Source organism: Chanodichthys erythropterus, chromosome 16, assembly GCF_024489055.1.
Source record: "Chanodichthys erythropterus isolate Z2021 chromosome 16, ASM2448905v1, whole genome shotgun sequence".
Taxonomy (NCBI): domain Eukaryota; kingdom Metazoa; phylum Chordata; class Actinopteri; order Cypriniformes; family Xenocyprididae; genus Chanodichthys; species Chanodichthys erythropterus.
The window spans coordinates 2,617,999-2,640,189 of NC_090236.1; the positions used below are offsets into that span (position 1 = coordinate 2,617,999).

The following is a 22,191-nucleotide window of genomic DNA, read 5'->3' on the forward strand; positions in this document are numbered from 1 at the left end:
ACCCATTAAAACAACAACAAAAAACATGCACACAAATGCAAGTTTGAGGTGAAAATCAAGGGAGTGAAAAAGCTTTGAGCCAAGGTTTGGGGGGTTGGTGCGTCTTCAATAATCGAAAGGCCTATATAGTGAAATGACAGATGAGTGCACAAAGCTGACTTATATGAATGAGATCATATTACTAATAAATTCCACTTGCAGGGGCCTGGCTTGGATTCTTACTATGTGAATGGTTAAAGGCTGTCACATGCTGAGACCGGAGCTAAACCAATTTGGTTTCAGCACTTCAGTGATGAATGCATACATGAATATTACAAACAGAACAATATCCACCCTTTTTACAGGCACTCAAGATAATAGCTCAACCCCAATCTTTTTTATTTTTCTATGGACTCTACTCCTGATGCCTATAAGCACTTTAAGCACTAAAATTTAAAGAGGACCTATTTTGCCCTTGATTTTGTTTTTGGCCTCTACTAGAATAGGATTTCATGCTTGAATGTTCAAAAGCGCATTATTTTCCCCATATTTTACATTGTGGCAGCTCCTCTCTTCCCAGTCTGTCAGTAACACTCGGTTTAGTTCCTGTCTCTGTGAAACCCCTCCTTCTGAAAAGTACAATGTTCTCTGATTGGTCGGCTGGATCAGTGTGTTGTGATTGGTACATTATCTCACAGACATGAGTACACCCCTCACATTTTTATAAATATTTTATTATATCTTCTCATGTGACAACACTGAAGAAATTACAGCTTGTATAACAGTGTAAATTTGCTGTCCCCTCAAAATAACAACACACAGCCATTAATGTCTAAACCGCTGGCCACAAAAGTGAGTACACCCCTAAGTGAAAATGTCCCAACTGGGCCCAATTAGCCATTTTCTCTCCCCGGTCTCATGTGACTCGTTAGTTTTACAAGGTCTCAGGTGTGAATGGGGAGCAGGTGTGTTAAATTTGGTGTTAGAGGGGTGGTTAAATGCGATTTCACTTTTTTAACTTTAGTTAGAGTGTAATGTTGCTGGTTGAGCATAAACAGTATCTGCAAAGTTACAGTGCTGAAAGTTCAATGCAAACGGAGATAATGTCTTTTAAAGTTACGGCAGTTTACTGCCTACAAAAACAACCCGTTTTGGACTACAACGGGTTGGTGACGTCATAAACCCTCAAAACACGCCCCTGGGAACGTGCAAAAAAGTGCACGTTTTGGCCATGTGGTGCAGCATATGGAAATGAAGAGTTGTGTACACTGGACGCGAGCGGCGCGGTGCGGGGCGACGCGTCAAAAGATAATAGAACCCATTATAATCTGTGATATTTTCTACACTGGATGCGGCGCTGAAGACAGCTTCTAGAATATACACGAGTTCAATACTGGATGGCTATTACTGAATGCACAAAGGCTATTACTCCAACACACCTCCAAGATGACCACTGCCTTGCTAAAGAAGCTGAGGGTAAAGGTGATGGACTGGCCAAGCATGTCTCCAGACCTAAATCCTATTGAGCATCTGTGGGGCATCCTCAAATGGAAGGTGGAGGAGCGCAAGGTCTCTAAAATCCACCAGCTCTGTGATGTCATCATGGAGTGGAAGAGGAATACAGTGGCAACCTGTGAAGCTCTGGTGAACTCCATGCAATTGGAGTCCGATTTGGACATTTTCATTTAGGGGTGTACTCACTTTTGTGGGCAGTGGTTTAGACATTAACGGCTGTGTGTTGAGTTATTTTGAGGGGACAGTAAATTTACACTGTTATACAAGCTGTACACTAACTACTTTACACTGTAGCAAAGTGTCATTTCTTCAGTGTTGTCACATGAAAAGATATAATAAAATATTTACAAAAATGTGAGGGGTGTACTCACTTCTGTGAGATTCTGTATATGGCTATAGAAATAAAGGTAACTTGCCCTGACCACAACTCAACGGACATTTCATTTCTGAACTCCCGGGATATGTACAAGAACCAACATAAAAAAAAAAAAAAAAACACTTCCAGGAACATGTTCATCTGTTTCGGATAAAATTAACATGCTTTTAGTGCCACTCACTGGACGTCATTTTGAAACATGCAAAAAGTTCAAAATATTTTGTATAAATTTCGACAAAGGCACATTTTTCCAATGAGCCTGGGTTTATACAAGTGGTAGTTTTTTTTTTTTTAGAATGGTAAATTTAAAAGTGATAAAAGAAGAATTTGAGGGAATAAATACATTTATTAATATTTTATTTGTGTGAATAATATGTAATCAATAAAAAGTAGCTGCTAGTATTCTGATTGGGAGTATTTTAAAATGTCAATCTAATTACAAGTACACATATTTTATAATGTATTCCAGATTACAGTATACAGAGCAGGATAGTAACTGATTAGAAATAGATTTTTAAAACTAGTGAAGAATGCTAAACCTTGGTGAGCAAATTCAAGAAAGGTCAACATCCAGCCTGAAATCAAACTGACAAAAGCAACATGAGATTCTCTGTAAACTCTTGTACAGCTGTCAAAGCCTCAAATTCCTGTATTATTCACAGTAGATTCTCATATCTGTGTCTGTAAATAGCAATCAGCACAATGATTTCTTGAGGCCAGATCGAATCTGCCGGGAAAGGTTCGCTAAATTAAGCAGCACGACATTAGTGTCGTGTAGTATTGCTTAGTTTCTTCTGCTCATTCCACAGACTCGCCAGGAAAGCTGATATATGCAGAGATGGATGTGTGTGGTAACAAAAGCAGTGTTGGTTACAGTCATCTAAAAGTCTCTGCAAATGCATAGTTGTAACCTGTAACTGCCCGAAACACACTTCACTGTGACCTTGCTTAATTTCACCTGATACAACACGAACAGCATATTCATTAATCCGGCAATTACCTTCTTAATCCAAGCGTGTACAAAATCAAAAGCTTCATAAGAAACAAAATGCTTTAATAAAATGCATTTTAGGAGCCAAGAACATTTAATGACTGAATAACAAATTGTTATAAAGCTCTCCAGCTGTAGAGGACCACAGTAAGCAGATAAAGACAGTAACAAAACATTTGTGCTCAGATAAGCATAGTTTAAATACATACATGAACACAAACCTAATTATCCCAAAATGCTCAGAGAGCTGAACAGGGTACATGAAACTGCCACAGCAAGACCTGCTGAAGACATTTAGCTGCTGCAGTATGTTGGATTTGCATACTGTCTAATATGCTAGTCGCCTGAATAATTAATCATGTAGCTGCTCTCCATATGATTTCTTTACCTCCGAGGAGCTGGTCCTAAATATGCCTGTTTCAGATACTTAACTGTTCTATCCGCACTGCAGCAATGTACAAAAAGACTATCCGTTTTTCAAGTTTTCCTTTACCACCAATGTCAACACTTTTATTGCAGCAGGGCTGTCAACAAGGCTGAAAAGTTCTTTTTTTTTTTTTTTTTCAAATAAATATTTCAAAAACACCAAAGGCGTTATTTCAGTTATAGAAAAAGATCAGTGAACACCAGATTTTTTTAAAAATAACGCCATATTATATATTATTATTTATTGCAAAGGGGAAAAATGCATTTATTTTAAAGTGCAAATAAGTATGAAATGAAAAATCTAACATAACCTCCCAGTTCCAGTGTTAATTTGTTGTTCTAATTTGTTAAAGTTGTTTCAGTCCTAAATTGACTTTTGATGAATATCTCTTGTTAGTTTGGTTAATATTTCAACATATATTAATTTTCACTTTTTCAGTTGATGAAAATAACATTTAAGTTGACAAGAAAGAGCTAAATTAAACCAAATATTCAAACATTTTATATATTAATGTGCAGTACCATTCAAACGTTTGGGGTCAGTAAGATTTTGTTTAAAGAATTCTCTTCTGCTCAACAAGAGTGCATTTATTTGATCCAAAATGCAGCAAAAACAGCAATATTGTGAAATATTATTGTAAATTAAAATGACTGTTTTCTTTGTGAATATACTGTAAAATTTAATAATTTCTTCCTGTGATCAAAGCTGATTTTCACCAGCCATTATTCCAGTCTTTAGTGTCAAATATTGCACTAAAAATGTCTTCAGGTATATAAAAAAAATATATTTTTATAGCTTTTTTAATATATATATATATATATATATATATATATATATATATATATATATATATATATATATATATATATATATATATATTTTTTTTTTTTGCACTACCCAACAAAATCATCCCACTCATCCTAGAACAACGCTCAGGTGAACATTTCTGTATTTCTTTACTTTGCAATTGCAGAAAATTGCAAAATACAGAAATACAGATTGCAGAAAAAGGTAATCTCACAACGTTACTTGTTTTTCCAATATTGCGCAGCCCAATATTGGGGTCTTTTAACTAGTTGCTTATTACAATGCATATTACTAGAATATTGGCTATTTATTAGTACTTATTAAGCACATATAAATGCCTTATTCTACATTCTTAATCCTACCCAATACCTAACCTTAACAGCTACCTTACTAACTATTAATAAGCAGTAAATTAGGAGGTTATTCAGGGAAAAGTCGTAGTTAATAGTTTATATGTGTGACCTATACTTAAGTGTTACCAGTGCATCAGAATGGGTCCTGTTTTATTAGTTTTTTTTTTTCCGGAGCAAAAATTAAATATGCATTTTTACCATGATTTACAGAAGACACCATCTAAAATGTCAGTGTAACAATCTTGTCAGGGATATTTACAACCAAAAATATATCCATGCCATATTAAAGACTAATTACTTTTACCCTAAATGCTAATTACTTATAATTTTACATTTTTATACTTTGCCACTATCCTAGATTTTGCCCATTTGTCAGCAAGAATTTTTTACTCATTTAAATTGCAATAAAATTTAGTATGCTCACTTATTCTTTTAAATATTTTAATACATACATATCAGAATAAGTATGTTGTTTAAATGTTTACATAAATATAAGTGTTACACTGAATGACAATGGAACATTAACCCACATTTTGACATTTTATGTTTCCAAAACTTATTTGAAACCTTAAAAGTAGACATTTTAATGTGCTTTCAATGTATATAAAATCACAATTTCTATTGATGCAGACATCTGAATGTCTTTGATCCATAAACATTTAACAAAACATTGAAATGTTACACAGAGGACACTATTGTAATAGTGTGTTGATGTGGAAAATTCACAGCATGATGTTCACATTCTGACTAGCACACAACTTAATTCAAGTTCACTTGTGAATTTGCTAGTTCAATAGTATGTTTGCGTTATGTGTATAAGATTAATTTGATAAAACATATGAGTTAATGAACACATTAGCAAAGCACTTTAGTGTACCGGTGTTTACTCACTGTTCAGCTTTAGCCCTACACAGTGGACCGATCCCTGAAACTAGAAATATTTTTTTTCTAAATTGTTCTTCAGTGCTAACAACTGCTTGCCATATGCCAGCTTTTGTATTTGAATGTGCACTTAAATCTGTTGAATGTTCAAAATACAAATTTTCATTTGAAAGCATTTGTAGTGAGTGTCATAATTCAAAGTAATAGAAAAACAGCTAAACTCAACTGGACTGGCAAAGCATTTATACCACAAAAGTATTAAGGGTTCAAAGTTTCGTAAAATAAGAACTTGAAAGAAAAGACAGATTGCAATGCAAGACCGATCTCTACATCCAAACACTGACACAGTACTTAGATCTATTATGCCCTTTTTCAAAGTGTTGATTTTGTTTTTAGGCTCTACTAGAACAGGTTTTCATGCTTGAATGTAAAAAAAAAAAAAAAAAAAAAAAAATTATTTTCCCCATATTTGACATTGCTGCAGCTCCTCTCTTCTCAGTCTGTCAGTAACACTCTGCGTCTCTATGAAGCCCCTCCTTCTGAAAAGCACAATGTGCTCTGATTGGTCAGCTTGACTAGTTGTGACTAGTCAACTGCTTTGAGCATGTTTGGGAAATGTCCCGCCTCTTACCATAACGGTGAGTTTCAACACACTACTAACTAACTCAACAGGCCACGCCCCTTTATTTTGCACATCTTGGGCAGGAATTATTTAAATGTGGAATATTGTGACGTATTCGCTCCCAGAAGAAAACTCAAGACTACAATGGTGGCATTTCAGGGAGTTCAGAAACAGTACACACTTATATAGAGATTATGTTTTTAAAGGTGCCATCGAACATTTTTTTACAAGATGTAATATAAGTCTAAGGTGTCCCCTGAATGTGTCTGTGAAGTTTCAGCTCAAAATACCACATAGATTTTTTTAAATTAATTTCTTTAACTGCCTATTTTGAGGCATCATATGAGGCGATTTATGCTGCGGCCCCTTTAAATTCTCGTGCTCTCCGCCCACGGAGCTCGCGCTTGCCTTGAACAGCATAAACAGTTCACACAGCTAATATAACCCTCAAAATGGATCTTTACAAAGTGTTCATCATGCAGCATGTCTAATCACGTAAGTACAGGGTTTATTTTGATGTTTACATTGATTCTGAATGAGTTTAAGGCTATGCTCCATGGCTAACGGCTAATGCTACACTGTTGGAGAGATTTATAAAGAATTAAGTTGTGTTTATGCATTATACAGACTGCAAGTGTTTAAAAAATGAAAATAGCAACGGCTCTTGTCTCCGTGAATACAGTAAGAAACGATGGTAACTTTAACCACATTTAACAGTACATTAGCAACATGGTAACGAAACATTTAGAAAGACAATTTACAAATATCACTAAAAATATCATGTTATCATGAATCATGTCAGTTATTATTGCTCCATCTGCCATTTTTCGCTATTGTCCTTGCTTGCTTACCTAGTCTGATGATTCTGCTGTGCTCATCCAGACATTTTGCCCTTGTGTATTGCCTTGAACATGGGCTGGCATATGCAAATATTGGGGGCGTACACCCTGACTGTTACGTAACAGTTGGTGTTATGTTACACCTGTTCTTCGGAGGTCTTTTAAACAAATTAAATTTACATAAGGAGGAGGAAACAATGGAGTTTGAAAATCACTGAATGTCATTTCCATGTACTGAACTCTTGTTATTCAACTACGCCAAGGTAAATTCAATTTTACATTCGATGGCACCTTTAAAATACATAATAAATCCTCTAATAAATCCTCTTTAAACTTCAGACTGTCTTAAGTATGATGCTGTGTTCTCTTATGTGAGCTTAATGGCATATGAAATCTTTGACAGCACTAGTGCCCTGTCCAAAAATGTGTACAGTGTTGGCAGTTGGTTTCAGTTTTTGGAGTTTTTTGGCACTGGTTGGACTAGTGTGAACTGACCTTACTACCTCTTCCAAGCATTCTTGCCAATTCTATTTCCTTCTGCTTTGGTTTTCATAATTAGCCCTTACGCATGGAAGACTCCATTAGTCATTAAGTGGCAGTTGTGACAGGTGGCTCAAATCGAAACTTCATCAGTTATAATCAAAAGATTCCGGCTCAGATGAAATGACTTACTGATGTTCTCGGCGGGCACTCTGACGACAGCGGGCTCTATCAGGTTGTCTGCAAGGACAAAGGCTCCTTCCTCCAGGGTATCTAGTAACATAGTGGCGGCATGTGTTTGCTCTGTGGAATTCATGTCCTCCCAGGATTTAAGGGCTTCTGGCCTCAGGAGGTTATCAACCGTGTCCACAATAGCCTGTAACCATGGAAACAAGGGAAATGACAGGCAGTTGATATTTTTCCAACACTTTCCCTGGGAAAAAAAAGGATCCAGCACATGGAATACGCTGGGGACAGCAGAAGCAAATGAGACTTGTGACATGCAAAAACAACTATAATGGCAAATGAAACACTTTCTGAAACTGTACAAGTAGTGTAATTTGTGCAAAAATATGCCGTTTGACTTCATGGCTCAACATTTAATGTGTTGTGTGTGTTCATGCCACCATTCATTAGAGATCACTGGGACTGTAAAAATAATTTGAGGTTCCAAAATAACATTCTTATCCAATTAAATTACCTATTTTTTGTCATTTCCAAACAGTTTCTGCATGGTCTCTTTTTTTCTCTGAATCCATACTGGACATAGGGGTCCATTTGGGTATCCCACACAAACTGGAGCCCTTCTGCTCCCAGCAACAACTCACTGCTACACGATCTGCTTGATTGTGATATTAAATTCCCTGTTGGGGATCAATAATGCATTTCTTCCTATCTGTAACAGGATCTAACTGCAATGCTGTCACAAAAATCTTTCTGTCAAGTAAAAACATGATCAGACTGGAAGTGGCTTGCAGATTATAGAAAAGGCTCCAGAAAATGGGATGTTCTCATTTGTATCCAAGAAAAATCATTAGTATGCAATTCAATAAACGAATCTCAAGGCGACTAACAATACTGCAGTGCTTCTGGGATTAAAGGAGGATTTTAGCCCTGTAAACTCTGACGTATGAAATAATAGAGAAATTATGTTTTATGTTATGTATCATATTTGAAACATCAGACTTTTATGCTCCATTTAGTATGATACAGTCATATGAAAAAGATGTATCAGTATATAATAAAAAAATCATCTGGCCGTTAACAGGTCTTAAATTTTAGGTATGTGACATAACACTTCATCATGTTCATTATTTATTTAACAAAAATAAAGACAATATATAGAAGCCATGTGTGACAATAGTATGAAATACTAAATACTTGCTGATGATCAATTAATCAATGGCATTTGATTAGAAGTACCCAAGCCGCTTTTCCCCAGGAACTAGGGGCTTTGGGGTGGTACTCGGTGTGTTTCAACCGCAGGGACCAGGGTCTAAATGAAATTACGGGTAAAAATTTCCCCTTCAGAAAGTCTCTGCTCTCTAGGTAGTACTTTTTCAAAGTTCAGGAACTTTCGGGGGTGGGACTTGGGCACTGAACATGCTGATTGGTTGAGTTCACGCATCATTTTGATTGATTGACTCCATGCAGCATTTTATTTCAACCACCTTTTATAAAAGCCTGTTGCTCTGCATGCAGTCGAGTTGTTTGCTATTCGAATCAACAATGGAGTTTAAAAATTACTACTGGACCGACGAGGTTCAGGCTTTATTAAGCTTATATGCGGAGGACGAAATCCAGCGGGAACTGGAAAGTCATGCGCAGTCATACAGAACGTCACCGGACTAATCTTCACTGTACATTAGACCACAATGGAAACACAGACAGCAACAGGTCTTGGGGAAAAAGTTCCATGTCCAAATTGTTAGAAGGTAATTTTGGTGGAAATGAGGCTTTACCCTCTTAATTCCTTTGGAAGCAGGAAGGGAGTACTTAGATTTTCATACATCTCCATTTTGGCCTACTTTTTGTTAAATATTGACAGTGTAATATGTCATTTGTTGTTGTTCATCTGGGTTGTATTTACTTAATTTTAAGACGTTCAAAAAACAATGATTGTTTTGTTTTTTTATTATGTCCTGATGCATAAAACCATAGAATTCAAAGAGGGTGTACTTTTGTTTTCACATGGCTATATAGTTAGAATATGAAGGAGTAAAAAAAAAAAAAAAAACTATTTTATTGAGGCCCAAATGGAGAAAAAGTATGCAATTTAAAACTTACAAAAAAAAGTTGAAATTCTGACACTTGTAATGTAAATCAGTGAGATCTTTCTAACATTATAGCAGATATTTACATAAAATTATATAAATACCAGTCCTTACTCTGTATCTGCCAATAATGTGCCTTAGTAAGGTGACATTTGATGCTTAGTTTTATGATCAAAGCTCTGTAGTTTTTAGAAATCATTGTCCATTTCTCCTCTTAAGCTTTTATTCACTTCGATTTGCAAGGAAATATTCTAAATGTATGTTTAAGGGGGTTAAAATTATTATTTATCTTTTAAAATATATATTTTTTTAAATTTCATTATACATTTTGAAAATGTTATGTTGCTAAACGTAAATGGTATAATATTATCTACAAAATATAAATTGAAAGTGTAAACAATTTTATTACAATTATAAAGAGAAGTATGTATGTAAGATATTTTATGTTAAAATACATTCTCTTAACCCAGTTTATTGTTCATTGACTACTACTAGTATGCCATTTTTGGGTTTAGTATGTCTGCTCAGCCAATAGCATGAGTTTGGAGGCATGGCTACAGTAGCAGGCAGAGCCAGAGGGTGTTAGTCACTGTAGGACCATGACTAACACGTTACATTGGAAAAGACATACAGTTTCGGTTACAGAAGTGCAAGCTGCTGCATGTAGACCTTCAAAGGTTAAATAGATCATGAACACATCAAAGCGAACATGGCAATGCAATGCTATGCACTACAATGGAAACTTCAATACTGTATAACAGTACCATCATGCACCCATTCAGGGGTGCATTTTCCCAAACCGAACTATGGTCGCAAGTTCCGTCATTACCAATAGAGTTCAATGGGACTTATGACTACGATAGTTGGCTAACGATGCTTTCAGGAAACACACCCCAGAAAGACAAATGTACAAGTTCAAATGTTTACTCAGCCTTGCTTGTGTTCGCTTTAGACAGTGTTAGTCTACTCGCCTGCATACTCATGACATGTAGCTACACAGCTAAAAGTATTCCTAAAATGTTGGGCCTGTTATTGAAAGTAGCCTACTTTTACCTGTTGAGACATGCCTTCACAAGCACCCGCAAGAGCTGTATTTGTGATGTTTGAGTTGGGGGAGGCGCAACGCACGAAAGGAGCTTTTGCAAAATATGTTTTCTTCTTGTAATTCCACTTGGTGCCACTAGTGTCGCATAACTACATACTTCACCTTTAACTTCACTCTGAACTTCTAAAGGACTTGCAAAAGCCCATGCACTGGGTCCCAGACGGGGTGACCTGTTGAGATTGTGAGAGGATCTCATTACCACAGAGCCCTTGAATGACATGGAGTAATTGTAGGACACTAAACACTAATCACTCCAGCGAGACTCCCCCTGCAATTAGTCTACAGTAAGTCAAAAGCATCTGCTAAGCCACAAGTAGTATTCACAGCCCTTTTCTTGCTGGTTGGCAAGTTATTATGTACAGCAATTGATGGAGTACTGTGTGGGCTGTCTGAAGTGTGAGTGGCCTTGTGGGCTGTAACATTTATATCAGAGTTGACGCACTGCAGAAGGCATATAGCCATATGCGCTGCTACCAATTATGATGATATCCGGCATTACCAAAAGACAAAAATAACAGCGAGAAGTAACTTTGCAGTTAAGTTTGTGAAGGATTTTCAATCTCTAAAATCACTGGGCTCGTTTAAACTTGGCATTAACATGCGACCAGTATCCGGATGTTGTCCACATACACATTGAAAAGACAAGCGTAAAAGCATTTGTGATCAGAATGTTATCCAATCTGTGTGTCCTAGTACAGGTAATCGAAGACATATTGTGATCGGATCTCAGTGGAATGTAAACACAATCTAACCATCGTTTCTGCATTTACAGATCAATGTCACACAAAACCCAGCTCACTATCCGGTAGCTGGGTGTTTTTATAAGACAATCAAGAGCAGAGTAGAACACAGTAAAGGTCCTGACTCACAGCAAAGTTCTTCTTCGTTCTTCGCTTAGGGGTAAAGAGAAATTCTAAATACGTGAGCAGCGGTATACTGTTCCATTATACTGCAAATATCGTGACGCTGTTCACACTGCTGAAAGCAGCATTTAGAGGAATATGTTAATATGTTCTCTGTGCTTTCCTCTCAATAGCAAAATAAGCAACTACAATGATCAGTTAAAGGGAACCTATTATGCAAAATCAACTTTTAGATGGTGTTTGTAAATAAATATGTGTTGGCAGTGAGTGAACAACTACCCCTACAATGATAAAAATCCACCCACTTCTTTTTTTTTAATCCCCATTAAACCAAAGCGGTTTTATTAAGCCCTATTCGGACGGGATTAGTTTTACATGGGGATGTGGAGTAATGCAATTTTACCTCAGGACGTCTGTAATATTAATTGGCCAATTCGCACGGGACAAGACATCTCAGTAAAACTAGCAGAAGTGGGAGGGGTAACTCGATTTACGCCCCGCCGTCATCTCCCTGTCATCATGTGGGTATATGTTGCTTTCTCATACCATGTGCGCAAACACATATAATCTAAATATATAAACTATATATAACAGTTAGATCCAGTTAAATGACTTATTAAATTCTGATTGGATTATGATGGTAATAGGCACTTAGCTAAAGATAAAATTAGTTTTGTGCCTCTGACAATTGCTTTCGATCTTCTTTTTGCTCTGAATGGTATGTAGAAAATACTTGCAACAGACTTGTTCCACCACCTACAACACAAATTAATGTTTCTTCAAGTGCTTCCATGCTTGAAAAATGCGCAGAAAACTACTTTTAAACAGGAAATGACAGAATTTTACCGTACATATTTACAGCGGGTCTATTCGAACGGGCTTAGTATTACCTGAGGTAATTTTTCCGGACCTTTTTACAGAAGGTAAAAGTCGCCGAAATCTTTACTGACATTGTCCGTAATGATTACCGAGATGGCACATTCGGACGGGACTAAAATCACAGAGAAGCTCTGGTAATAATTACTTTACCCCCACCTCCCCATGTAAAACTAATCCCGTCCGAATAGGGCTTTAGGCAAGCCGTTTTGATTCTCTGGGCAGTGTGACGTCAAACTGCTCAGGCCACGCCCACGGCCACTGACTGACAGTCCTGCATTACCGTAGTTTCTATCCTCAGCGAGTTGTACACCGTCCTTCATTTTCTCCGCGTTTGAGCAGCTGTAGCGACAACAATGTCTGGTAATTGAAATGCTTTGTTGCTGGATGTAAGAGTGAATATAACATTCTTCTTTTACTCCTGACATCTAAGCCACTGAACGCAGTGGATTAGTTTTATTTTTGAAAGGAATGTGCCACAGATCTAATATACACATATGATTTCTGTTACATTACCTGCTGTTTGTGTTCACAGATATAACTGGCTGTGTTTATGTGAACTGTGTGTGTTTTTGACACAGCCTTGTGTTTATTTGACAGTTTAAACGACAAAAAATGTGAAAGAAGTTACTCACAAGACTTGACATCTGACAGCCAGCTGTCTGTGTGTGCGTGCTTCAGATAAGTGTGCTCAGAAAACGATCCATTAGCAGTTTAAACTGATTTAAAACGTGTAGAAATAATAAAATTTAAATAACGATGAAAGAATTATGCTATCTGTGAGAGTGATCGCGATATAGATGATAATCAAAACCAAGCAGATGTCTTGTTAGTATTTGGCAGAGAATCAGATTGAGGCAGAAACTGTGATCATGGAGAGGGGGCGGCACGCAGCAGCTCATTTGCATTTAAAGGCACATGCACGAAAACAGCTCTTTTTTGACTGTGGTCAGAAATGGGTATTTACAACATGGATTTATAAATGATCTGTGAGGCATTTTAAGCTGAAACTTCAGACACATTCTGGGGACACCTGAGACCTAAATTACATCTTGTAAAATGGGCAAAATAGGTGCCCTTTAATAAAGCATGTGATCATAGCAATGTGGATGTTTGCAGCAGCTCTGTAAGTATTTGATTCAGTTCAATTCTGTGAACCGACTATATCTCAATCGGCTACATCAGCTCAAATGAGTAAATGGATGAAATAAACTAAAGCCTATTGTTTGTTTTCTTTTTCTAATATGTCCCAGTCCAACCTTGTTTCAAAAGGAAATAGATCAACACAGGAAAGAAAGAAAATAATAATAAAAAAGGGTTTTGAATATCTATATATGTATTGTGTGTGATATGCCATTATTCTTTTACAGTGCAGCTTTGAATAACTGACTGAAACAAGTAATTCAGGATGACGAAACTACAGGAGAGATATGCATAAAAGATTACAAGGAAATGCAGAGGGAAGAAACGGTGGTGTGTGAAGCACTCAGGTGTGGGTGAGGAAGTGGCCACATTTGCACTTTGATCACACTATCAGCTGACAGACCAGAGCGATTATGACTGTGGGATGTCAATTACTCAGGCAAAGAACAAGAGTATAAACCAGCAAGAAATCCAATCATTCAGGTATGAACAGAAAAGCACAGAGTGTGAAGTTAAGGAAGAAAAGCGGTGAGGAGGAGGAAGGGAAAGCAACACAAAACAACACAAAAGACGAGACTGCCTTAAAAGAGAGCTGCGTGTAATCAGACAGACTCACACGGGCCAGCAGGACAACAGACACATGGATTTCCAGCCAGACACACAGACAAACAAGCTGCATGCAGCTGAGAAGGTGAAAGGAATACTGGGAGTGTGTCTGTATATACCTTTGTATAGGCCCTGCAAGTCCTCTCTCTTTTTTGACGCTTTTTTCCCCCAAACACAAAGACGAGAGATTAGGAACAATACAGAGAGAGAGAGGGAAAGAGAGAGAGGAAAAGAGAAACAGAAACAGAACAAATAAGAGCCAGCCATTTCATGTATGGGTACTGCTTCAACTATGAGCTTGGTTTTCAGTGAATTTTTTTTTTTTTTCTTAGATGAAGACCACTGTTTTTCCATTTAAAAATATGAAGCATATTTACATGCACATTCCTAAGCATTTCGGGTGTTTGTTCACAGAGAGCCGCTTCACAGACAATGCGCCAGTACAGATTTGAATTCTTTTATTGCATATTATCACGCTGGAATGGTTTAATAGCACTTGAATTAATAGTGTGATCATATAAAGTAATGCTAGCCAAAGGATGACAGAAAAAAATAAATAAATAATTTTATATATATATATATATATATATATATATATATATATATATATATATATATATATATATATATATATATATATATATATATATATATATATATATAAATAAGGGCTGTCAAACGATTAATCGTGATTAATAACATACAAAATAAAATTATATATATAAAATTTATATATAAATAAAATTTATGTATATAATTAAGAAAAATGTGTTATGTAAAAAAAAATAAATAAAATAAAAAAAAAAAAAATATATATATATATATATATATATATATATATATATATATATATATATATATATATATATATATATATAAATAATATAAATTATATAAAAATATATAAATAAATAAATACTTAAATATTTCTCAAATATATACATGAATGTGTATTTATATATACCTAGTAATTACACACAGTACACCCACATATATTAGGCAAACTCAAACTTTTATTTTGTATGCGATTAATCGCGATTAATCGTTTGACAGCCCTAATATAGAGTTCAAATGCAAAAATCTTTAAGTCTGTCTAAAATGTTTTCTTTTAAATAAGCAGTTTTTATCAGGCTTCAATGTTTAGGTTCTGTAATTTCACTTTAATGGCAATGAAAGTGTTATTAGTCAGTTATTGAAATGCCTTATTTTCAAGAATGTCACTTTAGTCAATTCACTGGTATTTAAAAGGGGCATATCATGAAAATCTGACTTGTTTAAGTGCTACGTCCCTGGTGCATCTACCAAACCAGAAAACATGAAAAATGACAATCCAGTAACTTTGTTTTGGCAAGGCTTTTCTCTGCAAGCATGTGAAAAAATAAGCTCCTCTTGTGACATAGGAAGGGGATCTTATTATAATGTTACCACCCCTTAATCTGCATGTTTCCACCCACAGCGCCTCATTTTTGCACCAGTTCTTAAAGCCAAGACAAAAGCATATTAACTGCTTTGTCGTTGGCTGCACAGAGCACTCGTTAGCTTGGATGGCCTGCAAGTTGACCCTGGCAAGCTCGATTGCTAAAAAAGTAGCACTTCTGTTCAAGCGATATTTTGGAAAAAATATTAGACCATTCACAGCATTTGATAGCAATCATAAACGTTAGCCTGGTGTGTATGACTCTGTTTGGCTAACAGGTATGCTATGTATAGTGGGCACCCATATGGGTTTTTCACAAAAGATTAACATGACGGCACATGCTAGTCGATGAACTGAATCAACTCCACAGCAACTACATAAATTTATCCACTAACCATTCAGAAACGTCCAGTTGCATTCTAAACGTTGTAACTTCTTCCTGAATCTCTCCATCAGTGTCTGACTCCAGTTTGAACAATGTAAGTCTGAACAACCGACAATTGTCATTTTGGTTGTGTGTGAGATTCTCCAGCTTTGTTGTTGTTAAGCAACCAACCAAACTGTTAAAGCGCCACGTTCTTTTGGAAAGAAGCTCATATAAATTTAAAGGGACACACAAAAATGGCATGTTGCTCACATCCAAATAGGGGCAAATTTGACAAGCTATCATAAATGATCTCTGGGGTATTTTTAGCTGAAATTTCACAGACACATTCTGGTGACACCAGAGACTTATATTACATCTTGTGAAAAGGGGCATAATAGATCCCCTTTAACAAACCTTTTGCAAAAACCTCTAAGTCCACCTCTCTTTGGAACAAGACATATGAAAACATCTGTCAGTTTTAAAGCAGCAAAAGGAACACTGTTGTGTGTACTTGCTACTCATGTTAATCCTGTCATTGCCACTATAACTATGGACAAAACATGATAAAAACTTGCAGCTTGGCAATTGAAAGTCGACTCATTCGCACAACATCATTCATTTTAAAAATCATACGATTCGATTTGCGTCTTCTGATTGGATTCTTCTGTTGACTTAGAGGCTTTTGCTGACAAAAGAAAGTCGCGTTTAGCAGTTTCTGCCAACAAACTGGTATTTCTGAATGAGCTGACTCTGGGATTTAGCAGATTTGAAGCAAAAGTATTTGATTGAACGCATAACTATGTGTTCTCAATATCATTCTCGCATTTCTGACAGAGGTGGCGTTTAGCAGCTTTTGCATCTGAAGTCTTCATATATTAAAGTGAATATAATGTGTACAATATATATTTTCAAATTTGAAGTTTTTTTTTTTTTTTTTTTTTTGGTGGTTGTAGTATTTCTTTTTTGTTTGTTTTTTTTGTGGCAATCTTGGGCCAAGATGTTTTTGCAGGCCAGGATGATGCAATGATGCTGAATTAACTGTCACCTCTGTTTCTCTCTGCTGCCCAACATTTCCACATGTGAGAACCCAAGGGGGAAAATGTTTTGCTCAGAGTCTGATCTTTCATATGTCACTTCAATGAAAGTTTCAGAATGTAATATTGACAGCTAGGAGTTGAAATGGGTACTGCAGTCCAAATTCAAAATATTGGAGAGGGTTGTTTCTCCTGCTCCCTCCTACTAGGACTCCACGCTTACGCTGGTTGCCAGATTGAGGCCATGCAACAGGAACAAGCGCTACTGACAATGGAAGGTGACAAGCCTTACACTAAGTTGATCAGCCAAAGTATCCACGTCATCAAGCTTTTTAGATGGACAGTGAGGCTTTTTACATCGGGTAGAATCCGCAATCTCAGACCCAGTTTGTTTGCTGGCTTCAATACGCTGTGTTTTCGGGGTATCAAAATACTATTGGGTAAATTCGCAGTGTGCGAGAATCAAACAAACCATAACAAAAACAAACATTTTGACACGGAATGCACATTTCAAAGTAGACTAACTAGCTGTAGCATTGTTTTTCAGAGAAATTAGTATTTGAACTTCGTTTGCATGTACATGTTTCTAAAATCTCTGCAAATATATGGTATTTTTATGCTTTAGTACAGTCAAACAAATTACAAACAGCACATTTAAGTATCAAATTACATGACATACAGAGTACAGAGCTATTCAATGAATGTGGATAACATACAGTTCTGATAATGTGATCTTGTCAAATTCTGCAGACAATATTATGTTTGTATATTTAGGTTCATACCAGAGATGGGCACTCGAGTTAGAGACTCGGACTCGAGTCGCACTTTAACAGACTTCAGACTCGGACTCGATTCGGCACAAAAGACTCAGAATATTTTAAAAACGAAAAAGTCTTTTACCCTTACCTACTGATATTATAAATAAAGAATTTGTGTTGTGTTTAAATGGTTTTATAATATCTGCGTCACATATATTTTCTTACGTGTCGTGGTAGATTGGACTCTTGTCATAGAATTTGATTACGTATGTCCGTGCGCGTAAACTCCGAAATGTCATAATTAGAGTCCCATGCAACATGACGGGAGCCACCGTGCCATATGTACTTTCGTTTGGGTTTATTATCACGTCAGATCAGCTAGATGCACAGAATGTGGGAAAACAATTAAAGACACCGGAACAACATCATCAAATTTTATGAGACATCGCACCCACAAAGGTTAGTCACATTAACTCACACAGCTAGCTATTATACTGTGGTGTAGCTGCATGGCTCTTTTGAATTGCCAGCCTGTTAAAATATGAACAAACAAATCTAGACTTTAAACCTAGCACTACGTTTTATCAATCTTTTCACATTATTTGCAGCTTTTCTATTTCTTAATGTGTGTCCATAAGAGAGAGAGATAGAAAGAGATGGTAATCCATTTATTACTTAAAGCTCATATTTTAACATATCACGATCAGCATGAGTAGAGTTTTATATTGACATTCTTAAACATTCCGAAGTTTAATATTTTCTGATAATGACTGTCGTCAATTACAACGAAGCTGTATAACAAAGTGCTGTATAACAAACCGTGACTCACTGGCGCCATCTTGTGTCCGTTTAGCGACTATATTGAAAACGACTACTCGTGTCACCAGGATGACTGTTTTGTACATTGTAATGATTATAAAGTAACAAACTGGATGTACATTATCCCTTACATCATAGGACCTTAATGTCAAATAAAACAGATTATAGAAAGATCATATAAATTTGTCTATATAACACAACTAGTATAAAAAATAGAATTTGATTATGACAAAAGACTCCAGACTTGACTCGGACTCCAGATAAAAGACTCGTGAACATCTCTGGTTCATACTGAGATGTCTTAACTGAGTGAAAGTTTCAGAGTTTCAGAAAATCTATATTCTATATTTATACTCTGTAAATCTATATAGAGCTCTATTTATATTTATACTCTATAAAATTTCATAGAGCTCTATTTTCTGGATGGATGGATGTCAATCGTAAACAAATTTTTGTGTCATTAAATTGTCTGGGTGGGACACAAGCCTCATGACAGAGAAGCAACTTCTCTGTGTTGACTCGGTGAATGATGGATAAATCAGCCTTGGGAATTTTTGTGGCAATATAAGCCATGGTAGTAATGCCATAAAAGCTTGACTCAAGATAAGAAATGACACTTTAGCTAACAATAGGGACTGGCATCCCCTCACGTAAACATACTTTTCCTGGCAACTGAATTTGTCATGTTAAAAGCATCTCCCACAGAGACTGTCAAACCAGAACTGTTGAGGTTTTTAGGACTTATTCAAACTTTCAATTCAATCATGTGACCCCATAAAAAAAACACACACAACCAGAAAGCACAAACTCTCTTGCCAGACATGAAGTGTACTGTACCTTGTTGAAGCTACGTCCCGCCGTATCTTTATCGTCATGTTTAAGCTCTTGCAGTTGTGCATCCAGTATATCCACAAGCTGCTCCATGAGCCGAACAGATGAGCTAATGTCCCCGGCAAACACAGGGCCCTGAGTGTGACGTGCCAACTCATTGGCCAGACTTGCAGCATTTTCACCACTGCGGATCTGGAGTAGTAAGAAGTTCAGAAAAAAAAACGATTGAGTTAAAAAGCCATGTAACTGAATGGACAGTTATCCTATTAATAATTATGGCTAGGCACTGGCACAAATTTCATGATTTGACAATTTTGATTCACAAGCTTGCAATTCAATATTGATTAATTTAGATATACTGTATATCAGGTACAGTACATCAATTTTCTCAAGGAAAAAATCTTTTTGACCTAAAGCTGTAAACTGTACAGGTAACCCTGTCAGTGAGTGCATTACTATCATTGCATTATTATGTTAGAGGTTAGATGTTCCCACATCAACTGAAAACAGCACAGACTAAAAATCCATCCATTCTTAGGATTTAAGAATCAATATCAGTTCATCAAAATGAGAATTAAAATCGAGAAAACATTATTTTCAACCCAGTCCTAATACTAATTTTCTGGTACATCAGCTCAGTGAATACTTGGGCTTGTTAATGGCATCTACCTATAACATATTATATTTTGTAAATTTATCTTATCTTCCCCTCTATCCACTGATATTTTTCCTGTATTGTACTGCTGTAGAACACCTGATCCTCACCACAAACATTTCAATGTACAATTGGTTATATTAAAGGTGCCCTAGAATGTTTTTTTTTTTGAGTTTTTATGAGTTTGATTGTGCTCCATGGCTAAAGCTAACATTACACACTGCTGGAGAGATTTATAAAAAATGAAGATGTGTTTGTGCATTATACAGACTGCAAGTGTTTATGACACTTGAAAATAGTGACGGCTCTGTGAATATAGTAATAAACGATAGCTTTAACCAGATTTAACAGTACATTAGAAACATGCTAGCGAAACATTTAGACAATTTACAAATATCACTAAAAATATCATGATATCCATCTGCCATTTTTTGCTGTTGTCCTTGCTTGCTTACCTAGTCTGATGATTCAGCTGTGTACTTCCAGACGTTAATACTGCCTGCCTTGTCTAATGCCTTGAACATGGGCTGGCATATACAAATATTGGGGGTGTACATATTTATGATCCCGACTGTTACGTAACAGTCAGTGTTATGTTGAGATTTGCCTGTTCTTCTGAGGTCATTTAAACAAATGAGATTTACATAAGAAGGAGGAGACAATGGTGTTTGAGACTCACTGTATGTAATTTCCATGTACTAAACTCTTGTTATTCAACTATGCCAAGGTAAATTCAATTTTCAACTCTAGGGCACCTTTAACCCGTTGTTGCCCAAAAAACAGAAGTGTTGTTTCACCTCTGACAGCCTTGTCAATGGATAATAAACAATTCATACTTTTGCAAGTATGAGGAAATAAAAAAAAAAGTATGTATTTGATTTTAGAAATGTTACATTTCTCTATTTTATATATATATATATATATATATATATATATATATATATATATATATATATATACTGCTTGATTGTTTATATCGTTGCATAAATGTAACTATATTATCACACAGCTCTATATTATATAAAGTTGGATGTCCAACATTATCAAACCAACATTACAGTACATACAATATACTGCCTTAAGGTGATAAATAAAATATAGCAATCTTAACTACTTTATTGCTTGTATCATCGCAAAATATTATCAATAATATACTAAATACAACTATAAAGCATGGAGATATTATGAAATAATGTGTGATGTAAAAAGTGGTATACAAATAAGTTTGAGTCAGCTATTTTAGACTCACCTTCTGTGCCACCTGGGTCACCCAGTGTGAAGTACAGTTGCTGAGATCAGGACCTTTTGGACTCCAGATGCCGTCGACAGCCGTGCAGAGGAACAACGCGATTCCTGGTGAACCACAGAAAGGGCAAATCAGTTCAACAGTGATTTTAAGGTCAGCACTAGTTTGGAGGTCTCCATCTTTGTGACAGTTGTCAGTTCTTTCCTATTTAGTACTTGGGGGGGGGCTATTTCATGCATTCTGACTTATTTACACTGTTAAAGAGTTAGATTCTCATGCTAAACATGGCCAAAGTTTCAAAACACAAAGTATTTCTGTGCTAAAAATACTCTTCCAAATCCTCTTAAATTTCTGGATCTTTTTTTCCGAGTATGTGCCTGTGTGACATCAGAAATGTCGGAGTTACTTGTACGGGCACTTATCCCGGAACAGAGCACGCGTGCACGCCGACCAGAGCGAGTGAGCAAGAGCACGCCCATCAACATGCTTCGTTCAGGTTTACAGAAGTCATCGGCAGCCCTGCACAGGACTTGCGCAAGAAAGATTTGTCACTGTTTTTAGACCATGAAATCAACAATGTCACCAAAGAAGTGTGTTTTTGGTTGTGAAGGAAAGATAACCTTGCTTCCGAAAGAACCCAGTGTTCAGTGGAGCTGAGAGATTTGTGCTCACGCATTACATTGATGCGCTCACGACAGTTGCAAACTGATAGTTGCAATCACTTTTTTATTGGTTACAATGAATGGAGAATATCTTGTGTTTTTCCGTGGCTGCTTGAGCCCTCAGGATCGGCTCTTATGGTGTCATAAAAAAGGCCCAGTTCTACGCTGGATATACAAATTGTTTGAAAATGAGTCGGAACCGCAGGTGGTGAGTAAAACTGCTTCAAATGTCTGTTTTGTTGGCAATAGGTGCCTAAGTGCATTT

At 36.3% G+C, this 22,191-nt stretch overlaps 1 protein-coding gene across 4 annotated transcripts in view; it reads right to left on the bottom strand.

The window, feature by feature from the left end:
* Positions 1-22,191, bottom strand: part of LOC137002666 (adhesion G protein-coupled receptor L2-like) — a 123,850-nt gene that overhangs the window by 35,257 nt on the left and 66,402 nt on the right. For 3 of the 4 annotated variants that reach the window (XM_067362467.1, XM_067362466.1, XM_067362468.1), the window contains 3 exons: positions 21,268-21,371; positions 19,370-19,555; positions 7,464-7,647 (listed from right to left, as the gene is read on the bottom strand). In XM_067362467.1, the coding sequence (XP_067218568.1) occupies positions 7,464-7,647; positions 19,370-19,555; positions 21,268-21,371 (474 nt within the window). Of the gene's footprint in view, positions 1-7,463; positions 7,648-14,256; positions 14,296-19,369; positions 19,556-21,267; positions 21,372-22,191 lie in introns of all 4 variants that reach the window. The other variant, XM_067362469.1, reaches the window with a different exon arrangement.